Source organism: Falco peregrinus, chromosome Z (assembly GCF_023634155.1).
Source record: "Falco peregrinus isolate bFalPer1 chromosome Z, bFalPer1.pri, whole genome shotgun sequence".
Classification (NCBI taxonomy): domain Eukaryota; kingdom Metazoa; phylum Chordata; class Aves; order Falconiformes; family Falconidae; genus Falco; species Falco peregrinus.
In genome coordinates, this window is record NC_073739.1 from 85271681 (window position 1) to 85292884 (window position 21204).

At 43.6% G+C, this 21204-nt stretch overlaps 1 protein-coding gene across 4 annotated transcripts in view; it reads left to right on the plus strand.

The window, feature by feature from the left end:
• The window catches only part of NEDD4L (NEDD4 like E3 ubiquitin protein ligase), a 180086-nt gene that overhangs the window by 15863 nt on the left and 143019 nt on the right, over window positions 1–21204 (plus strand). Inside the window, exon 1 of one of the 4 annotated variants that reach the window (XM_055790366.1) lies at window positions 14513–14578. The exons of the other annotated variants lie outside the window; for them this stretch is intronic. Within the exon in view, the coding sequence (XP_055646341.1) occupies window positions 14573–14578 (6 nt within the window). The 5' untranslated portion in view covers window positions 14513–14572. Of the gene's footprint in view, window positions 1–14512; window positions 14579–21204 lie in introns of those variants that run through there. 4 annotated transcript variants of the gene reach the window in all.

A 21204-nucleotide genomic window follows, 5' to 3' on the forward strand; every position in this document is an offset into this window, starting at 1 on the left:
TGAGGTTTTTTTTTTCCTTGCTATGAAGATGCTTAGGAATAGAGAATATACCTGCTCCATAGAGCTGTTACGTGGCAATCTGTTTCTGTAGGCCAGTGATTTTCAGATTTCCCCTGGTAGCAAAACTTCACTTGATGAAAAGGGCTATGATTTGTGCCACACAAGCTGCTATAATTTTTTTGCCCAGGGCTGGGACTGCTCCTGTTACCTCTGCAGCCTGTGCTGGAAAGCATGCCCAGATTCAGCACATATTAGGTAGTCCTGGGTGCCAGGTTGATGCCTTGAGGTAGGAATTCCTGCTGTGGACTTGCAGACCACCTCTGGAGAAAATGGCTCTGCTGTAGTTGTGATCCCTTCTTTCCCTGGATGCAACACTGGATTGAGAGTTGCAGAATTTTGAGCAAGCTCCCCTGTTCACCAAACCTTGTTTATTTTGTATTTAGCAAACCTTTCAAGCTATTTTCTTCCCCTTCTGTGTACAGTAAGAATGTGTATACTACAGCTTCCTACCAGGGAGGCCAAATGCCAGGAAGGTATTGAGCGTGAATGGTGGTGGAGAGGCCGAATGTCCTTGAGGGCAATTGCAATCAGGCTTAATTCAATATGCACAGATTGGGTCTTTCACAGAGTCCACTGCCTGAGTTTTTTTGGTTTTGCTCCTTTTTTATTTTTTCTGGTTTTGGTGTGTTAAAGCTTCCTTTTCTTGCTTATAAATTGTTGATACCTGTACAGGTTAGCTTAGGGGTCTGAAAGTCTGTTTGTTCTCTTGGGAATAGTATATTGTGCTTAAGTCACTTTCAATTTAGAAGGCGGTTCTTCCCTGGTCCCTCTGTATTGCTGTAGCATTCATCTGGGGGACTCCTGCATGAGTGAACACACAGGGTAAAACGCTGGGGTTTCTCTTGTTTCCAGTGCTCAAAGTTAATTTGTCTTCTAAAATGTTTCCTGCAAAACACAACTTCAGTTGTGTTTCTTCATGCACTTTGTAGGGGTTTGGTGAAAAAGCCAGAAGTTTGACAAAATGTTCAGGTACTTTCCCTAACTGAACTTCTTTGGCGATTGCTTGCGGGTTGTACCTGTTGTTTCCTGGAGATCTTGCAGGCAGAGAGGATGTGTTTTTACGTGAGTGCTCACCGCTCCCTGTGGAACCTGGGAGGAGAGGATAGCCCCGAAGAGTTTGTAAACAGACTCTGACTTAGCCGTGCAGTTTGTGTATGCTGGGCTGGTTCTGCCCCCTCAGTCCTCTGTCTGAACCTGTGACAATGCTGCCGCTTTGGAGATGATGCTAGTTGTCTAGGTGGTGTTCCGCTGGGTGCAGGAAGGTACCTGGATTGTATAGCACTTCTGGGAAGCTTGATGCAAAAAGGTAAAACCCCAAGCTTCGTGCTGGCCAAAGAAATCTCAGCACAGCCACCCTCATTGTTATATCGTGGTTGGTGATTTAAAGCAGTCTGGCTGAAGTCTTAGGAAACAAAATAGCTTGCCTTGGTATTGTGCACTAGCACTGCCTGGGTTTTGGAGTTCCTTTGGGCAGTGACTTAGAGCTCCTTTTAGTTAGCTTTGGACAAGTGTGGCTGAGCGGAGAGGAGAGAGAGGGATGGTTTTGTTTTGCCTTGCAGCACTGCTGGTGCCTGTCAGCTTTACTTTTATTCCTTTGCTGATCGATTTGGCACTTTTCAGTGTCATGAGTTCCTTACCAGCAGCTGTGTTTTCTGGAGATGTTACCTGATCTTCTGGGCAGATATTGCTATATTCAACATAAGCAACTGCAAATATGAAATTATGTAGAGGCCAAATAACATCACATAAAATGTCAAAGGCTGTATATTGTTTTGAAACTCCCAACATATCCAAAAGCAGTAGCCTGTTGAATAATGCAGTTCTGTGTGCATTTGGATGTTGGTGTCTCTGCAGCAGCTCCTAGCTGTTCCCCTTCCACTTTGTGCAGCCACAGTAATTGTTTAGAAGCAGAACTGGACTTTCTGTAGGTAGTCTTGTTATTTCTGGAACGGGACATTCATTTAAACCTGCCTGGAGGAAACAAAGTGTGTTCTTCAGGCTTCTGTTAATTTGTGTTACTCCAATTTCATTTCACCACTGTACTTCATTTGCTGTAATACTCATTTGTTGTCTTGGAAAAAAAAATCCAATCCTTGAGTCTCAGTGTTCCTGACTGAGGTCTCTAAAACTGAAAGACTTAATGGTGTTAAAGCACATCCTTCGCAAACAGCTCTGTTAGATCCCCATGCTGCCTCATAGGCAGGCTTCTGCTCTTCCAGGGAAAGATGTTGGTTTATGCTGCAAGACAAGGCTCAAATGATGAGCTAAGATGTTAGTGGTTGTGAAAATAGCTCGTATTTGTAATCCCAGGCTGCTGAGTTAGATACAGCTAGGAAATTAATATGAAACTCTGAATCTTGAAAACTTATACTAGTTGTTTAATTTTGGAACCACAGCCAGTTGTGGTGAAGAGATTATTGCTTCTACCTGCTTGTTACGGGCCCTGTGTCACATTGCGAACACCACAGAATATTGAGGTAGAAGCTGTTCAATTGCCTTGTAACTTGGCTAAGGAGTTTCTGTGCCCTCTGCTCCCTTCTTTTTCTGCTTCTTCCAAGAACAGGCATCTGTGTTTCTCTGGGACAAGGTCCTGCTCAGAGATGATGAATGACTGACCTTATTGCAGATCTTCTGCAATACATTGATTCTGAATGTGGCTTTTGTTCAGTGCATTGAGCCACATTCTGTATCCAGAATGCCTGGCAGAACACAAAGTCCATCCTTTGTTTTGGATAATGAGTGTTGAATATTTTAATGAGTATTTCTTAGTTCGTCAGTGTCAAGTACCATTTTGGGAACAAGTGACTGAGCTAACCTCTGAGCTTTGTCCGGCAACAATCCATTTATTTATAGGATTTCACAAATTCTTAAGTTCCCTATAAGCAGTTAATGAAAATAAAAAACCACTCAAACAAAACCCACCCAAAACCAAACAACACTTCAAACCCTCCAAAGCAAAACCCCCACCACCAACTCTGAGCTTTCTACCATCAGTATGTGTGCAGAAATAGTTAATTAATGTAAACCAAAAAAGCTCTCAGTATTTTTTTACCTTTTCTTTATTTGAGTTTCTTTTACAACATGGAAAAAAAAAAAAAGAACTTATTTCATCAAAGGGGGGAAAAAAAAAGCCTTGGGTATTAACAGCATTTCCATGGTACAGATACAGCTACCAGTGCATTCTGGCTGCCTCCAAACTGAGTGCATTGCTCACTGCTCTGCACATTGAAAATAACAGGCAATGTAAATGCTGCAAGAAGATTAGAAGACTTTGACTACTGTATAAGTGTAAAGTACAGGCTGAGCTCTTTTCAGATGTCAGGTTTTCAGTGTCTCCGAAGGTCTGGGGTCTGTCTTTGGCCTCTGGGTCTGTATCTCCATGTTTCACACTGTCCACTGGCTTGCCCCCCTGGCCAGGTAGACTGATGATCCATGCACCTCCCCTGCATCTCGCCGCATTGCCAGGGGAACCGAGGTGCAAAGCAAGGAGGGTACCCTGCCAGCATTGCCTGGCTGCACAGGGGATGGAGCTGGGGCTGTATTGCTGTTCTCCTGGATCTGTTGGGTTCTTCTCTCTCCTGCGGACAGATAGATGCTGATCAGTGGTTGGACTTAGCTGAGGGGCCCTGCAGCGTGCAGCATTGTTGTGCAGCGGCTTCTGGCTCTCCAAGGCACCTTGCAGAGAGCAGAAACATCTATCCTGGTCCGCTTTGTCTGCGTGCGTGCATTTAGTAGGAAGTAAGAGTTTGTGCTGCTACATGCAATCTGTTAGGACATCTCGTCTCAGGTGCTGCGGGCTATGCCACAGACCCTCTGCTGGAGTTGCTGCCAGATGTGGTGGGCCAAGGGGACTGAGCCCCGTGCCAGCTCTGGAAGGGATACCTGGGGACCATGTGCTCTGGCCCTGGCTCTGAGCTGGGCAGCGTCAGAGCAGGTGGAATGGGGCTGTCAGCAGCACCCACTGGGCCCTGTCCCAGTCCTTCACCACCTGATGATGTGGAAGATGTGTCCTTTCACTTAAATGGGTTTCTCTGGTTCCAGCTTGCACTGGTTACTTCTTGGCCTTCTGCCGCAGGCCTTCGGGGGTGGCGGCTGGTCCCTGCAGAGGGCTCTGGTGGGCAGCAGTTGCAGCCCCTCTGCCTTCTTTTCTCTAGGCTGAAGAAGCCCACCCACCTCCACCTCGCCTGCTGCTTTCACCCTCTCAGTACCCTCTGCCCACCAAGGTAGCTTTGACAGCAGTAAATATGTTTATTCCCCAATCCTAAAGCTGTAAGAAAAGCCCTGGCTTGCATCAGACACTCGGTGGGCTGTTAAGACAGGTGACATATGGTTTCTGCTATCCCAAAGTAACTGTAATGTAGCCTGCTTCTCTCTCTGGCAAGCGCTGATCCCTGCCACGTGTCATTGTGCCATGCAATGTGTTGCAGGACCTGGCTTGGAACAGCTGGGACTACTGGCTGCTGGCTGAGCAAGGTCCCCAGACCCAGGCATGCCCTGCTCTCTACGAATGTCAAGTGCCTTCAGAGCGATCAAGACCCATGCAGTGCATTTCCAGAACACTGCTAGACAGACGTTCTGGTTGCTCTGACTCTTCTTCTGCCACAGCTGATGCTCTGGGTTTCATGCAATGTGTGTGAGTCCTGCTTGTGGTGCAGGTGGCATGTGGTTGCTGGGTGCCTTCCCGACCTCCTGTGTTGCAACACAGACCTCTTCTGTGCAAGCTTCTCATTCTTGTTAACAGTTTTTGTAGGATTCTGTGTTTAGGAATGTTTTGTTTGACTGTGCTAATCATGGGCTTCTGCAGACTTTCTTCCTTCTCCACACTACAAAATGCATAATTTCCTTTCTATTTTGGTAAAATATGCAGTAATTAAAATAATTTTCTTTCAGGCAACACATGTATATTTATATATATATCTGAAAATACAGGTGTTTTGCATTCACCTGGTTTAGTATGATGTTTTAATTTAACTCAGTAAATCTGGAGAATACCTGATATACTCCAGTCACAGAGCACCAAAGAAATTGGTGAAGGTCTCCAAAATGCATGAATCCAGCTCCCAGTCAAATTCTGGGATTACAGCCTAAATTTCAACCTTTTTACCTTTATGAAGGCTTGCTATGAATCAGGATTCAAACAAGGTCTTTTTGTAGTAAATTATTACACCGAGCACTGAAATTGTAGAATAAGGTTTAGTGCCAGCAATGTTTGCTAGTCTTTCTAAAATTGCTTTCAGATAGGCATTTTGTATTCGTTAGCACTGCATATTGCTTTTTAACATCCTTGGTTATTTTTCTGCCACAGCTCAAACCAAGATGAATAGGAGTACATCACATTATGCCTAACAATTTACCATATTGTTAATTGAGCAGTAATTTCTATGGCACTGTTTTCTTGGTATGTTTAAAGTTACAACTGCTGAATGCATTGGGATGGATTACAGTAGATATAAGTATCCATCAGTAATTCATGATGGGAAAGCATAATTATTGATGTTGCGATCACACTTTATCTCTGGTTTGAGCAGAAGAAAAAAATGAAACTTTGTAAAAAAAACTTGGATATTTCTTTATGTTTTGCTCTTTTCCAGATTTTCAGTTTTCAAGAGCTTTTTCCCTCTTCTTGATGTAAAGTGTGTGTGGAATCAGTCAGACTTGAATATAGTGTCTGCAGTATTTTGCTTGTGCATCTCTACAAAGCCTTTTGAAAACAAGAACTTTAATTTATGCATTTCAGTGAACCAAGGTAAAGCTCACCCTGCCCTCTGCTAAAGCAGTGTTAGATCATCAGAGCAACAGATCCTAAAGGGGCAGGTATCTGTTTGCATTCTGAAAATGTGCCTGATACAGTATTTTCTGAAACTGAAGTGGTGCAGTAAGGGGCTCTCCTTTTAGAGGTATTTAATGTTTTAAGAGCCTTACTGATATTTCTAGTCCGTTAGGGTAGTTTTCCTGCTATCAAAGTTTTTTCTGGCAAAAGCTATTTAAGGAATTCCTTGTCCTGTTCCCCACATGCCCTCCAGATCGTTCTCCTTCTCCAGGTGATACCACCAGTGCTGCAGCTGTGGAACAGGGCACTGCCATTGTCTGGGTGAGAAATGAGCCTCCAGGCACAGTTTGTTGTTGGATTATCTTTTTATTGAATCTCTATTCAGTCATTAAACAGTGCAGCTGTGATAAAGCTGGCTGTTAATGGTCTAAAATCATTAAATATCTAACAAGAGTATAGACTGTGGTTACATAAACATGCTTGTGTGATCAGTTGGCAACTAATTGGGCTACTGGAATGAATACAGCCAATCCTCCCCCGTTTGATGTGGGATCTTTTGTGCATTTTGTATGCATAATCAGCCTTTCAAAATGGCAATAAGTTCAGTAGGTATTTGAGATTTACATGTCTTAAAAAAAAATAAAGCTGATGACCACCATAGTTGTGAATGTAAATCTTCTATGCATAAAACTGTAAGATACCAGTTGTTTTAGTTATCTGCAGCCACTTCCTAGGCTTTTCACTGAGGGAGTGTGAACATTAACCTGTGGCATGATAATAATCAACACTGACTTTTTTTAATCTCGGTTGTCAGTGAGAGTTTAAAGTAGGTAACTTTTGTAAAACATGCTTTAAACAAAAGATGTCTAGAATATCCTATGTGCATAGGAAGCAGTTGCTTCTCTGAAACTTAAGTATCTTGAGGTTTGGTCTATCAGAATATGTGTATAAGAAAATAGCATCTTGCATGGAATGGGAGTAGCTCTTCCTCAGAGAGTGGTAAGTGAGGGGGAAATCCTGATGACTTGCAGCAAACCACCAGTGTGGTTTAACAGCCTGTCACGTGTGCAGTGTCAGGAAAGGTGTTATCTCAGACTGTTTTCAAGGTATCATATGAAATGGTAGAAGCTTTCAAGTTGAATTTGAAAGCGTGAAGTGGCAGAGATAAAACACATGTCGATAATGAGCATAACATGAGTCAAAAAGGTGTCATTTTCTTACGATGTTTATTTTTTTTCTGCTTAGCTGCTGAATAGTCCATTCTTAACTTCTAAAATTAACTGTTGACCATCGCAGAGGCTCTTAAGGAAGGTATTTGAATATGTTGATCTGAGCTGTAGTCCCACTTTTCGAGAAACATCTGGATCTCCAGCACTGGTTATTACTCACAAATGAGTTTCTGAGGAAATGTTCTCATGTTGTGGTGTAGAGGAAGGCATTTCATCCGTTTCTGCCAGGAAATGCACACTTCTCACCAGCCGATACCCACAGCACATCTGCCTGCCACTCAGTTCTGCTGTGTGCAAAGGTTCCTTGGGGCGAGTCTGTGTGTGATCCAAGTGCCCAAGCCTGGGTAGTGTCACATGTGCAGCTGAGGACAGGGCTCCTCTGTTAGTTCGGCAGTGCTAATAGCTGGTCAGGATGAGCAGCACCAAGCAGCTGGAGGTACCTGCTCCCCTCTGCCGTGTGTCTCACCTGTCTTGTGTGTGCTTGGACACACTGCTGGCAAACTCAGATGCTGCTCTGTTTGGCAGTGCTAAGGGGGAAATGAGGCCTGTGCCCCAGCGAGGTCTCTGGGTGCTGCAGAAATACAGCAGCTCTGCTCGGTGTGCTTCTAGTAATGTTTTGGTCTACTTCAACAGGTGTGGGCTGGGTCTTGGGCTGTAGGTACCACTCCAGTTCTGGTCAAAGCTCTCCTGCTCCTGCAGTGTTTCAGATCATCAGTTAATTAAACTGACAGTGCTGTTGAATTTGGGGTGGGGTGTGTGTGCATCAGTTGTATTAGGATTGTGTGGCCTTCACAGAAATGTAGGTGAGTTCAAGTTTTATTCTGCTCATGAACATCTTCCTCCTTTCCTAGGAAATGAACAAATGCTCATCAGAAAGTGGATTTGTTTCCTCTGTGGGGGAGGAGCATCTTCTAGAGATATTCTCATACTGCTGTTCCACTGTGAAAAACTAATTCTATAAGTAATAATTATATATAAGAAAAAACCAAACAAACCCAGACAAATAAACAACAAGAAACCAAACCCCACAAACCAAACCCTACCTCTAAGCATCTAACAAAATTGTAAATGTTTCATAAGCACATCAATGATCTTCTTTTGACTGGTAAAACTACATTCCCACTTCTGAACTGTTTTTTTTTTTTTTGTTACAGTCATGTTTGTATTGCAAACAAAGTGCGTAAGTCTTAAGTCTGGTCAAATGCCAAAAAGAATTAAAATTTTGGTCATGGAAAGCAAGATAACACACACTTTGATATGGTAATTCCTTGGATTTTTGTATATATAATGATTTATTCTTGTATGCATAGGAAACTCCCGCCTCTTTACAGCTGATTATTGTTGTATACATACATGATTGCACGTAGGAGTCATTGCCTGTGTGTGTGCTGGCAGATTTGAGGCCATGCTGTTACACTGGGGCCCGTGGGCATGGAAGGGTCTGTGTGTGTGTGCTGTTGAAGTTGCTGCTGTCCAAGGAGGCTGCCACGTGCAGACTGTGCTGGGCATCGTTCCCGTCCCGTGCTGCCTCCTGAGCTATGCTCAGACACCGTTTGGGAGCATGCGTAGTGCCAGGGCAGGTGGCAGAGCCCCACTGCCTGGGAGCATCTCCTGGTGCTGTGTGGTCTGCAGGTACAGGCACGGCATTGTGTGTCTGGAGAGACGTATATGCAGACACAGATACGTATAGGTGTACCTATATATATACATATTAGACATAAAGACTTACCACCCACTGTCAGACAGTTAGTGGATGAACGTGTGCCGAACCTGGAGCAGCAGCATTGAAATCATACTTGTTCTAGTTAATCTTAGGGTCCGATGCCTTGCGGTCATGCAGTGCTACTTGGGGCATCCCCTGGCTCTGCGAGCAGAGGGTCCGTAACACTCGCTCCATCTGGCCTTATCTGAAATAGTCCTAAAATGCAGGAGGAGTTTCTGTTGCTGAGGTACATCCTGAGACAGTCGTTCTCTTGTGTAATAGCTACTTACAGAAGAAACCTGCTGAGAATTTTCTTTTTTTTTTTTCCTTGGACGTAAACACAGTGATACTTGTGAATGCTCAGACAGACCTTATTCTTACTGTGTGCTTTTCCTGGGATGGTTTGCAATACATAAATCTTCCTAAATTCATCAATCTGGTGAACTTCAGTGTGGTTTTGACTCTTGCAACAGTAGCAATAGTAGTGATGTGAGGATACTGTGTGTATTAAAATTCAGTTTAAACACTTAACAGTAGTGTTACGAGGGAGCACTGGTGCCATTCTGGGTGATGTGGAAAGCTTTTGCAAACCATGAGGAGTAACAAAGCACAGCAACAGCTACCCGGGTAAGTGTTCCTAGCAGCAGCAAGAGCTGTCCTTTTCTAGAATGGCTCTCGGTTGCCTGCAGGTACAAGTTGCCCTTTGTCCAGCAGGTTAGCTTGTATCTCCTTCAAGCCCTGCACGTCATTGCCTACAAATAAAATCTGAGCTTAATGTTTTCCTACCTGCCTGATTCTTAACCACAGCGGTTTTAAACCTGCTCTCCTACCTGCCTGATTCCTGACTACAGTTTTGAAGCTGTTTTTCTGGGAATTCTGTTTTTATCTGTTTCCTAATGATCTCCAACTTGTCATTTGTAGTATTATTGTTATTCTTTAAATTTAAAAGCACTGCCCCAGTCTAATTTGTTCTTTGTCTGCAAACTTTGAGTTGAAGGTGATACAAACTGGGAGGAGAGGTTGGTGCACTGGAGGGTTGTGCTGCTGTTCAGAGGGACCCAGACAAGCTGGAGAAACAGCTGTGCCAGCAGGAATATCGTGAAGTTCTGCAAATGAAATGCACGTGCTGCAGCTGGGCAGGAATAGCCCCATGCTGCAGGAGAGGATGGCTCCTGGCGAGCTGCAGAGCAGCTCTGTGGAGAAGGCCCTTGAGGTCCTGGAGGATGGCACATTGAGTAGGAGCCAGCAGCATGCCCGCCCGGGCTGTGTGGGGTAGTGTGTTGCCGACAAGGTGGTGGAGTCCCATCCCTGGAGATGTGCACGTGCACAGGGTATGGTGTGCAGCAGCTGTTGGGGCTGCCTGGCTGTGAGCTGTGGGGTCGGAGAAATCAGCTCGAGGTCAGTCCAGCTGCATCCCTTCTGTGATTCTCTTTGAGGTCTTACACACTGCTTACTCGTGGAGGCTTTCTGACAAATCAGTGGATTTTTATGAGAAGTGGTAGTCTGAAATACAGTTAAACCTGGATTTGTGTGGTGCTTTGCACAGGAAAGATTAAGAGGATTACGCTAAGTGTAATTCACAGGGTTTCACTTCAAAAAAGTATGAATTTTAAAGGCCTGGTGGATTTCATTATATCAAAACCTGCAACTTTAAGATATTTAATTTTGGATTTTTTTTAATAAAAGTTTAATTCTTTCAGAGGTTGGCTTAGTGAAAGATAAAAACCTAATTGTCACGCTAGAAAAGATGCTTTGAAAACAAGTCTGTTGTATCCTCCTGTGGCTTCTTACCGCAGGCCCTTAATTGGGAATTTAGATGGTTCTTCATTACTAGCCAAAATTGTTAGGCATACACTGGGGAAATTGTTTTTTTGTGTGTTTCTCTTTTGACTTGTAAGTCTTGAAGTACTGCTTTCTTCTGTGTGCTGGAAAGTAATAGATCTGTCTGCCCATTGAATGAATATCTGAAATTAAACCAGCTGGTCTTGTTCCACTCTGATTGGCAAAGCTTTTAGGAGCAGCGGGGCCAGCGTAGTGTAGTCATGCCACATGTAAAAACATTATTTCTTTATTTTATGGTAGTTCATACTGGAAGAGCTATTTTTGAATGCTAGGAAGTTAGATGTTTGTTTAAATAAAAGCTTGAGGTTTTAATGAATCGACTGAATTTCTGTATCTCCTAAGGGAAGGAAAAGAGGTTACTTCAGGTTTTCATTTATGCATTTTGTGTTTAAACTTGCAATAAACGTTCAGTTTGGATGCAGAAGATCTTGATGCTGATCTCTGGTGCAAGATCAAGGTTGGGTGTTGATTTTGTTACTATTTTCCTTTTAAAACTTAAGTCCATGTAAGAGGGTCACTTTCAGGTCACAGACTTCTGCAAATGCACCAGTAACTCCTAGTGAAAGCTTTATCTTCCTAACAGCAACGTGTAACAAATGCTTTTCCTGTTTCTTTGCTACCACCCAAGATTACATACTTCTCTTGGCTTGCCCAGAGAAAAGCAGATTGAAGTTTCCTTCATTAAGATAATTTCTTATACCATAAATCTGTGACGCATACAGGTGATTCAGCAAATGTACTGTCTTTTCTCATGCTACATTATTTTTTTCTTTCCTTTGAGATACTTGCCACAAAATGGTGCTAAGTTAAGCAGACCCGAGTGATTGTTGTGCTTCTTATGGCAAACTTGTTATGTTGCAAGCTTCTCAGGGGTAGTTCTTTGGGTAGTATTTGTAGGAGGAGTAGGTATTCAGGCCAGTGGCTGCCTATTTAGGTGGAAGAGCCAAGAAGATGGAAATCCAAGTAATCACCGAGTCTGAGCGCAGAGCAGGAGCAAGTGAAGGGGAAAGTCACTTTGGCAGAGGTCGCGACTCCTTCCCAGCCACCGTTCCGAGTGCGTGTGAGCTTGAGGCTGTCCAAGGCAGTGAGGCCAGTGGAACTAACCTGACTTCCTTCAGTTCTTGTGGTCTCTGCTGTCAGCGGGAAGGGAGGAGATGGGAACCTCTGGCAGTGTTAAAGACCAGAAAGCAAGCTGCTGGGTAAGAATATTTTTCTTGACTGGCACAGCTGGGTCTAGAAGACATCTGCATAAGACTACTGGAGAGTTTAATGAATTAGGTTATGCAGCAAACTACGTGCCAATTAGATGAATTCCTTCAGTGAGTGATATAAATAGGTCTAAGTGTTAAATAAGGAGAATAGAGTCTTGTGTAGTACAAGAAGTCCATTAATTGAAAGTTCTTTTGCATTCTCTTAGGTATTTCTAAAGACCACAGGTGGTGACCTGGTTCAACATGCTTGCTCACATTGCTCAAGTATACCTAGCTGCATGGAGTTCAACGTATTTTTATAAAAATAGGTCACAATTCACCTGGAACACGTTTTTTTTTTTAAACATGCAGTAAAAATACCTTGCAGACGCATTTTCTTGAGGTCAGTACTGTGATTTGAGCCTGTTTCTTCATAATGTGCTTTCAACGTAGGGCTGGGAGTTTTGAGTCCTGGTTGCTAACCCTGTTGCTGATATGCATGGACCTTTGAACTCTGTGTACTACTCCTGATGTGCATGTTTTTAACTCGCTCACTTCAGTTTTGTGTGCTGTTTTGTCCCCGTGTAAGAGCAGCATGGCGGTACTGTTCCTCTAAGGCAAACATGTGCCTTTCTGAAATTTTGCCTGCTGTTTTTCCTCCCAAGCTGTGTTAGTCTGGCCAAGGAAAACAGGAATATGGTACCTATTCCTAGAGGTCTGAAGTCCTAGAAGTGGGACTTGAATCATTATTGTAAAACATTTAGTATTTTTCTGTCATGTGAGATTGATTCCCACAGCTCTCCAAACTCTTCAGTTCTTCGAATGCTTACTAGTTGTTTGCTTGGTCTGTTGATGTGAATGCTCTGGTGTGCATTAGTAAGATAGCCAGTAAAATGCAATTCCATAGATTTTGTAGCATTGTGGGATAATCAGAGCCTTTTAAGCTTAGCCTAATGTGGCCTGGAGGAGCTTGGCTTCGTGTGACCACCCTGTGAGGTTAAAGCCCTTGTCTTTCCTGCCAGCCCCTCAGACTCACTGCAGAAGGAGCATGCTTGGAGCTGCTGCTGCTCCAGCTGCAGCGCAGCGAGCTGATGGATACACGCTTGCTCTAGCATTAAGGCAAGCTGGTCCTCCTGTGCTCGGGGCATCATCATGTGAGTATGAGAAGCTAGGTTTTGCTCAGCTGCAGAGCCGATTTCCTCAGAACTTGGGTTCATCTTGGATTTCACCACTGTGCTGCACAGGCAGCCCTCGCCTTGGCCTGGAGGCGTGTGCTTGGGGCAGCTGGCTGGCTCTGTGTAGCCAGGGAGATCTCTGTTGTCCAAATTACATGGTAGTCTTGCCTCCAGGAGCTTCTAGGTTTACTTGCTATGAGATCGGCTTTAGACAAAGTAATGTGTTTTGTTTTGTGGGTTTTTTGAAATACATTGCATCATGCAGCAGGGGTTGAGAATTCCGCGGAAAAGGCACAATTTGTTGTAGTGTGGGAGTTCATGAGGAGGACTGGGATCAACACTTGGAGGGAGGAAGATCTGAGCAACGTTACCAGGTTGCTTGTGTTGAAGCTACCTGAAAGGAGATTTTGATGTCCGTGCTTGAGCCAGGTAAGTAGGTGGCTGTAACCCAGCGACCTTTACTCTGACTGTTTTCCTGTGCTGAACTTCACAGAGGAGACTGGAGATGCAGTTCATACCCTTAGCACATGTTTTTGTTTTCATTGCAGAGCTGAGATTTTATCAAAGACTGTTTGCAAAATTGCCACTGACAAATTTCAAGATTATTAAGATATCACAAGAATTATACTGAGACTCAGCAGGTACTTTTGCTGTGGCCTTCAGAAGGTCACTGTGATGTCCCCAGAGGTTGAGCTGTTGGATACCCCTCCTCTCCCTGTATCTCCAGAAAGAGAACTGAGTTCTTCCTGTTCCAGCTGCCTGTGCCGTTGGGAGGTGGCACGGGTAGTGGCGTTAGTATGGTGACTGACTTCTCACTTCCGAGTAGCAGCGTGATGGCAGTGCAGGAGTGCAAGCTTTCCTCGGCTCGGTCGGTGCACGGGTGGCCAGTTTCACTCTGGGGTGATGGCAGCAGGCTGCTGGCCATGCATCCTGCTTTGGGCCTCCCTTGGAGGCTGCGTCATGTTGTTTAGTGTTGGGTAGGTGCCTGTATGTCAGAACGGGATAATCTGATCTGGTAGCACTCTGTGTAAGAGGTTGATGTGGAATAGCTTCCTAGAGTATGAGTTTTTTTCCACTCAGCCGTAATGTGGGTTGGTTTAATCCAGCAACAAATCAAAGTAAGAATCAGCATGACTCTTCTGCAATCTAACTTGGTCATCCATGTTTTCAGTTGCTAAAAGATTTAGTAGCCTAATGTTAGTCGTCTTGTCAAAAACCTTTTGCCCTTCTTTTTTTAAGTAGATGACAAATACTCTGTTTTGAAAGTGCAAAACCACACAAATGAAAGTGTGATTGATTTTTCACAGTAATAGGGAGAATGGAAGAGCAGCTTGTTTGGGTGACCATATGTTTTCACATGTCCAGCACACCAGGGGCTCTGCATGTTGTGTGTTCTTTTTAAATTCAGGATAACAAAAGTGCCAACAGTTAAAACCTTGGGTTAAAGATTTGTTGTCTTTTCCATTCTGACATGTTTTGCAAGCAGAATATTGAGTTAAAGATATGTTGTCTTTTCTATTTTGTTATGTTTTGCAAACTTTCAGGTACAATAAAAACAGAGATGAGGTACACAGCGGGTGAAACTGGATTCACAGAGTCTCTGCATGCAGGTAACTTTCCTGTATAATCTGGTTTCTCTCCTTAGAATCAGTGGAAATTTACCTTGCCGATGCCTATCTTGGTTTGAAATCAAAAATGTCTCTACACATAGAGAAAAAAAACAGCCCCACAAACCAAAACCAAACCAACACTCCCCCGCTGCTGTTCATGTTAAGCTTTCTTCAGGTGAAATCCTAGATTGCTGTCCTTTCACCTCGTTGCCTTGGTGATGGACATTTATTGCCTCCGTCAGCCAGACTTCCGCCGGGGCAGTGGCGGCCAGTGTCCCTGAACCACAGCGGTGCCCCCGAACCGTAGTGGTGCCCCCGAGCCACAGTGGTGCCTGTGGCACGCTCCTGGGGACGCGGCCCTGCCTGGGCTCTGCTGCTGAAGCAGCTGGGCAGCGCTCGGTAAGTTCGGCACTCGGTGCCGGTGCTGGGACCGTGGCGTGATGCCTGGGCGACAGCCAGGTTCGGGTGTCCCGACGTGGGGTGACAAAGGCTGGCTGGGGTTCGGTGCGACTTGGAAAATGTGAAAGGAAATTTGTCCATCTTGAGGGATTTGACTTAGAGATGGTTTTATATAGCTTTTATAAGGTAGCTGTGGAAGAACATGTTAAATGTTTAATCTTCTCTGGTTTGCATGGCATCTGTTCAAGTATTGGTTTTGCATTGATCCAAATGTTGTGCCTTTCACACTTGTCTGTTCATTTTAAAAAGCCAAGCTTCTAATTTTATACACATATTGATTGTTATTTCAGTGCTGTTCTCTTAATGCATACTCTAAACATATCATGGGATTTTCTGCCCTATAGGAAGTTGAAGTCTACAGCTCTCCTTCTTACTCCAGACCGCATATTGCTGATTTCTTTTTATGTGTATTTAGAACATAGAGATGTGCATTCCAAAACTTGTTTGGGTTGGGTTTTAGAGCATATCCATTTTGGTTTGGCTTGTGTGGACTAAGCTACCTCTCCTGTATTATTCTCTTCAGGGGCGAAGCTGAGGGATGGTGTTACATCCTCGTCAGTGGGGAAGAAGCACACAGCTCAGGGCACTGTGTGTCCACATTCTCTCCCTGTTGTTGCTGTAACTCTTCCCTAAACGTCCCAGCTCCAGGGTATTTTGTTAATCCCAGGGCAGGAGGACTTTTTAATAAGTTTTCTTTATGTGAATGCTTTAATAGGTGTTAGAAATGACTGTGCTCTTCAGAGCACCTGAAGGAAGTGCATGTGGTATTCGTTTAAAAATGATGTGAGTGATACATATAAATACACATACAAAAGTCTTGTAAGTCTGTAAATGCATCTGCATTCTCTTGCCTGTTTCCTGAGGTGACCTGGCATTTGTTCATTGTTGGTGAAGTTTATTTTTTGCTGCACAATGGGCTTTCAGCTTCATAGCTTGCTTCCACCTAAACCGGCTAAGTCTTCTAAAATGGCAGAGTGAATTACAGATGAGAAGACACAATCATTGTAAAGGTTATCCTTCAGCAAAGAAGAAAACTATGTAACCTCTGACACTTTTCAGGGAGGCAAGAATACATAAACTTGATGTTAATCATTGGACAAAGCAGAAATAAGTATGAACGTGATTAGCAGTAGAACTCAATGTTAATGCCTAACTGAGCACTTTATGGCACCCCTCCTGCAGTGGGCGAGGTAGGCTGAGGTTAGAGGGGTGAGGGCAGAAGAAGTATAGGCATAAATAATTTTGACAAGTGAGGCTTCATAAATGTTAGCATTTTACTGGTTAACTGCTAAGAGCCAGCAAAGACAGCCATCCCGATGTGCATGCACAACTTTGGATTCCTAGCAGAGCATTGCAAAATTTTTTAGTCAGAGTACTGTGAGCAGCATAGTTTTAAATTCCGAGACATGTTCTGCATTGTAGTTGAAAGAAACCGAGCGAGGGAGGAATGCAGTTTCAGGGTCATACCTCAGGCTGTGCCGGAGCTGGTGTCAGTGCTGTGGAGGAGCGTGCCCTGGCCTCTGGAGTCAGGAGCTGTCGAGTTGCTCAACTGCAGCTCTCGAGCAGACTGGGGAGTGGCAGCACATGGCATTTTAAGGAGACCCTTCCAGGCTTAGTATGCTACAGGCAAGGTTTTAAAACGACATAAAAATTCCTCTGTGGGGCAAGGTTGACTTCCTTTTCAAACAGTGTATTTCAAAAAGAAGTTTAGGCTATCTGCTTTTCAAAACAAACGGAATTCAGTGCAATACAAAAATTGCAGTTAATGTCCATCTCGTCTGGTTTGCTGTTTGTCAGTGGCTAATACCAGTTGTTTCAGGCAGTCCAGGAGTTACACAGAAGGTAGATACAGTTTAGTCTTGCCACCAGATGAGTATTTCTTTTTGATGTATTTCAACTGTGAACAGAACCAGAAGAGCACCTTTTATATATCCATGCAGCAAGATTACAAAAAGTGATTTAAAGATGGATGCAGATGATAATTTGCTGCTATTAACCACTGTCAGTGTCATAGCATTTAAATCATCTAAACACCAGTTCTCTGTGATTACTAAATAAAATTAAGAGGAAGGAATCCAGGTCAAAAGCTCCCATCCATGATGTTGGGAAAGTGGGTAGAGGAAAACAGATACTGTTGATTTCAAATATTCCCATATTCCCTTTTGCATTTTAGTGCAGATGCTGTTGGAAATGGTATGGCTATGCAGCCAGTGTAAAGGTTGCATCCTGTTGACATGGAGTGAAGCTGTGAAAATGTTCAGCGTTGAACAGTGACCTTGGAACACCAAGTATTAACTCATTTTGGGTAGGTTAGGGTGGGCCAGTGTGGACTGCGGACCATGAACTGTTTCTAGAGTGGTCTTGTGTGCTGCTGCCTCTTTCTTAGACTGTGCTGGGAACGGTGCCTCAAGCAGCAAGGGGCTTCTAAACAGCTGAAGTCTTCCAGTGAGGGTAGTGTTTCTGCCAGGTGGTTTCAGCTTTCCTGGCCTGGTCTTCCCCTTACCAAACCCCACTTGCACATTGTTGCTTCCTGATGCCTGTGATGTTGCAAGAAGGAAGATGTGGCTGCCATTGGAAAGATGGGGTGGGGTGTTGAGTGAGTGAGGGTGGGTTCTGGCTTCTTGGGTGTGCGGGGAGGGAGGCAGGGAGGGAGGAGTAGCCCAAGATTGTGTCCTGAAGCCTGGCCACCTTGCGGGGTGGTAAGCGGTTGCCCCTTCCCACTTTTTACTGACTCAAAGGGGTGTTAGGTACAGTTGCCAGAAAATGGAAGTTTGTTTGTATTGGGAAAACCACTCTATGGGGATGTGTTAGATAAGATTGATTACTCATGAAAGTCTTTCAGTCAAGATACTTAACTGCCAATAAACTCTGTTCTATTGGATTTGTGTGTATCAGGTTGTTGTCTAGACAGGTTAAGGTTGTCTTTCTGCTCAGTGGCATGTCAGTTCACATGGCGCCTAAAGCTATTTATCGGTAAAGAACTCATGATTACAGTATTGCCTTATGTCATGTTTCTTTTTTTAAGATATGCACAGGCTAGTTAAGCAAGTGCCTTTTTTAAGTCCAACAAAAAAAATAATTTTGCTGTGGTCAGGGACCTGTCTAGGATCCCTTTTCACTCTGTGTCTGATGCTCAAGGGAGAATATGTATGATGGTTCAGCTGTGCTGGTGTTGGAGGCCTTGTTGGAGGTCAGTCTGTGATCAGCACACCAAGCGAGCATGAACACTTGTGTCCCTCGCTGGGGAGCTCTGCTTCTGTGGTTTGTATGTCTAGTTTCCTGATACAAGTCTGATACAGAGCTGTGCTCATGAATGTCTCTCTTCTGACCAGCCTTGTTACCCTGCTCTGCATGTTCTTGTTCATTTACTCATTTTGCGAATTAGGACTCCCACCTTATGTCTCTCCAGGTATCCTTCAACCTCACTGTGGACCCTGTCTCACATGCATGGGACCCCAGCAGGAACCATCGTTTTGCATCACATCACTTCTTAATCCTCCCACTTTCTTTCCTTACTCCATTCTCTGCTTGTCTCTGGGGTTTTCCCTGCCTACTAAATGCAGCCAGCTCAGACTGTGCACTGGGTGCTGGTGGACATACATGTAGGTACTTAAGGTGGCACTGGGCTTGGCTCTGCTGGATTACTGTCTCAGGTCAGTAATTACTTTTCAGAGGCATCAGTCGCCCTGTGCAAAGGGTGAGTAATGAGCCCAAGCTTTATAAGAGGACTAGCTTTACTAGCAAGTAGTTTTGGTTTATAGTTAGCTATTTCTGGAGTGGTTAAGTCTTTGCCTTTCTTTATTTTTATTTAATCCAGAGGATGTGTCCAGGTGACACAGAACTCAGTGGAGACATTCTCCTGCACCCTGGAAATCTTTGTATTTGGAGTAAAAATAAAAGCCATGTCAGCATTTTCTAAGCCTAGCAGAATATTCGTGGGTGTTGTAGACTGAAGCCTTGAATTTCTGGTCTTGGTGCCACATACATCTTCGCACAGCAGTGCTGGCTTTTAAGCAACTGCGTCCATCTTCGCGTCATCTCTGGCTGTCCATTTCTTCCTCCTCCCATCTTCAGTTTCATTGGCATGTTGTTTGTGGGCTCCACTGGCTCAAGGTGCCTGGGTGCCTGGGTGCAGAAAAACCTGTGTGGGAATGGAATAAACTGGAGGGAGAGGTGTTAAAATTGGCACTTTCTACTGAAAGAAATAAACACGTCCTTAATCTCAACAAGCGTAAATGCTACTTAACTAAAGATTACCTTGCACTCAAAGCTAGAAAGGGATCCCTTTATTTGGGGTTTGGATCCTGGGTCTTCTCACTCAGAATTTTTCCATGTTGAGTGATCTTGTCTTGGCTACCCTTTGTCGTGCTTTGGGTTTAGAAGAAAAAACCAACCAAAATCCTATTTTTCTCTTCTTATACAGTCTTTTCAGAAGAGGGTGGGTGGAAACCGGTGTCAGGTAACTGATGCTCTGTTTCAGGTCTCTGGCTGTGGCTAGGCAAGCAATCCTTTACCTGATTTTTTGGTGGACGGTGAAGTGAGATTACCTCCCTATTGCTGTGAAAACTTTAACTCCTTTCTTTACCTAGACACAGCATACTTGGAGATAAATGAGGAAAGTGGGACATAAGGAGAAAGCATAAAAATATGAAATTCTTAAGTTTTTCTGCCCTTCAGTCGTGCTGTTTGCCCCCGGCACCATTCCCGGCTAAGGAGGTGGAGATTAGGCAGTACAAAATCAAGGTGTCAGCCAGGAGAGCTGGGAGCTGCTGCTGGTACCCGCTGCTACCTGTGGTGATGCTTAAACATGCTTAATTTGGGAACCCTTCATCTATATAATTTGAGGCTTTGTGTAGTCGCATGAGCTGGAATATGCTTTTATTATGCTTTTTATGCGTCTGTGTGCACATGAATGTAGCTGTGTTGTTACGCTGCTTTTGTGAGTGCTTTTAGAAAAAACGGTACAGATAAGAAAAGCTCAGTTCATTACAAGAGAATTATTTTACAGACAAGCTGCCTGAACAGCTACTCGTATGGCTCAGAGTACTATATATAAAGTATCATCTTCTGCCAAAGATTTTTCCATCATCCAAAATCACCTTGCTCCTTGTATACAATTGATGTTATCAAAGTAAGTGTCTTACTAACTGAAGGGAAAACATTGAGGGTAGGTGGGTAAGGCCTTGTTACTAATTGAGGTTCTTTTAATTATTTTTTAAAATATTATGTATGTTTCATGCATAGGAAAATTTGAACAAACATTTGCGAAAGCACTGTTTCTGTTTGGTAAAACTGAGTATTTGGCAGAGGCTGGGGGCCTACATGCAGGGAGGGAACAGCATCATATCTTCTGGTGTACTTAAAGTCTGAAGTGAAACTTCAAATATGAGACTCTTATCTATTTAGGTAGTCTGGAGCATCATCTTTTGTGTCATACAAAACCTGAATTAGGGATCCTTCCTCCTGCTCTGTGATATTTTTTTTTTCTTATTTTTTTTTTATTCAGTTCCTATGCAGAGGTAATTTTAGTGCAGAAATAAGATGCTGCTATAGCAAAATTGATGTGGGCCTTTGTAGGAGGAAATCTGAGTAGCATTGATAATACAGTAACTGTCAGAAATCCCTCCTTCTGCCCCTCTGTACTTAGTATTACAACTTCTTAACCTCCGGTTCTCCTTCAGTAAGGTCAGAATAGTCTGCGTTTCTGACTTTCCGCCCCCCCCCCCCCCCTTGCTATCCTATTTTCTCTTAATGAAAGTGTTTTCATGATCAGAATTTGCAAGTTCGTTGCCTTTTGTCTATTAAAACTGCTCTAGAGGACCAGACATGTTATATTGACATTAACAGATAGAAAAAAGTTGACACATTAAAAAAAAAAAACAAACAGAAGTACTCAATATCCACTAAGATAAGTCCATTGAATTGTTCTTTTTCATATACTGTTTTGTTCACCTTTCTGGTAAGCTTTAGGCTCCTTTTGGAAGGAGTTCTGTTTTCTTAATTAGAAACTGCTTTGGACAGTGTTAAGTGCTGCTGGAAAGAATACCAACAAACAGATTTTCTGAAAGGATTTAAATCCTCAAGCTTTTGTTTTAATGTAGCACAGTTACTATGGCAAGATGTGTGTCAGGGTGAAACTCATCCTGCAGGCAGGTTCAATGAAACTT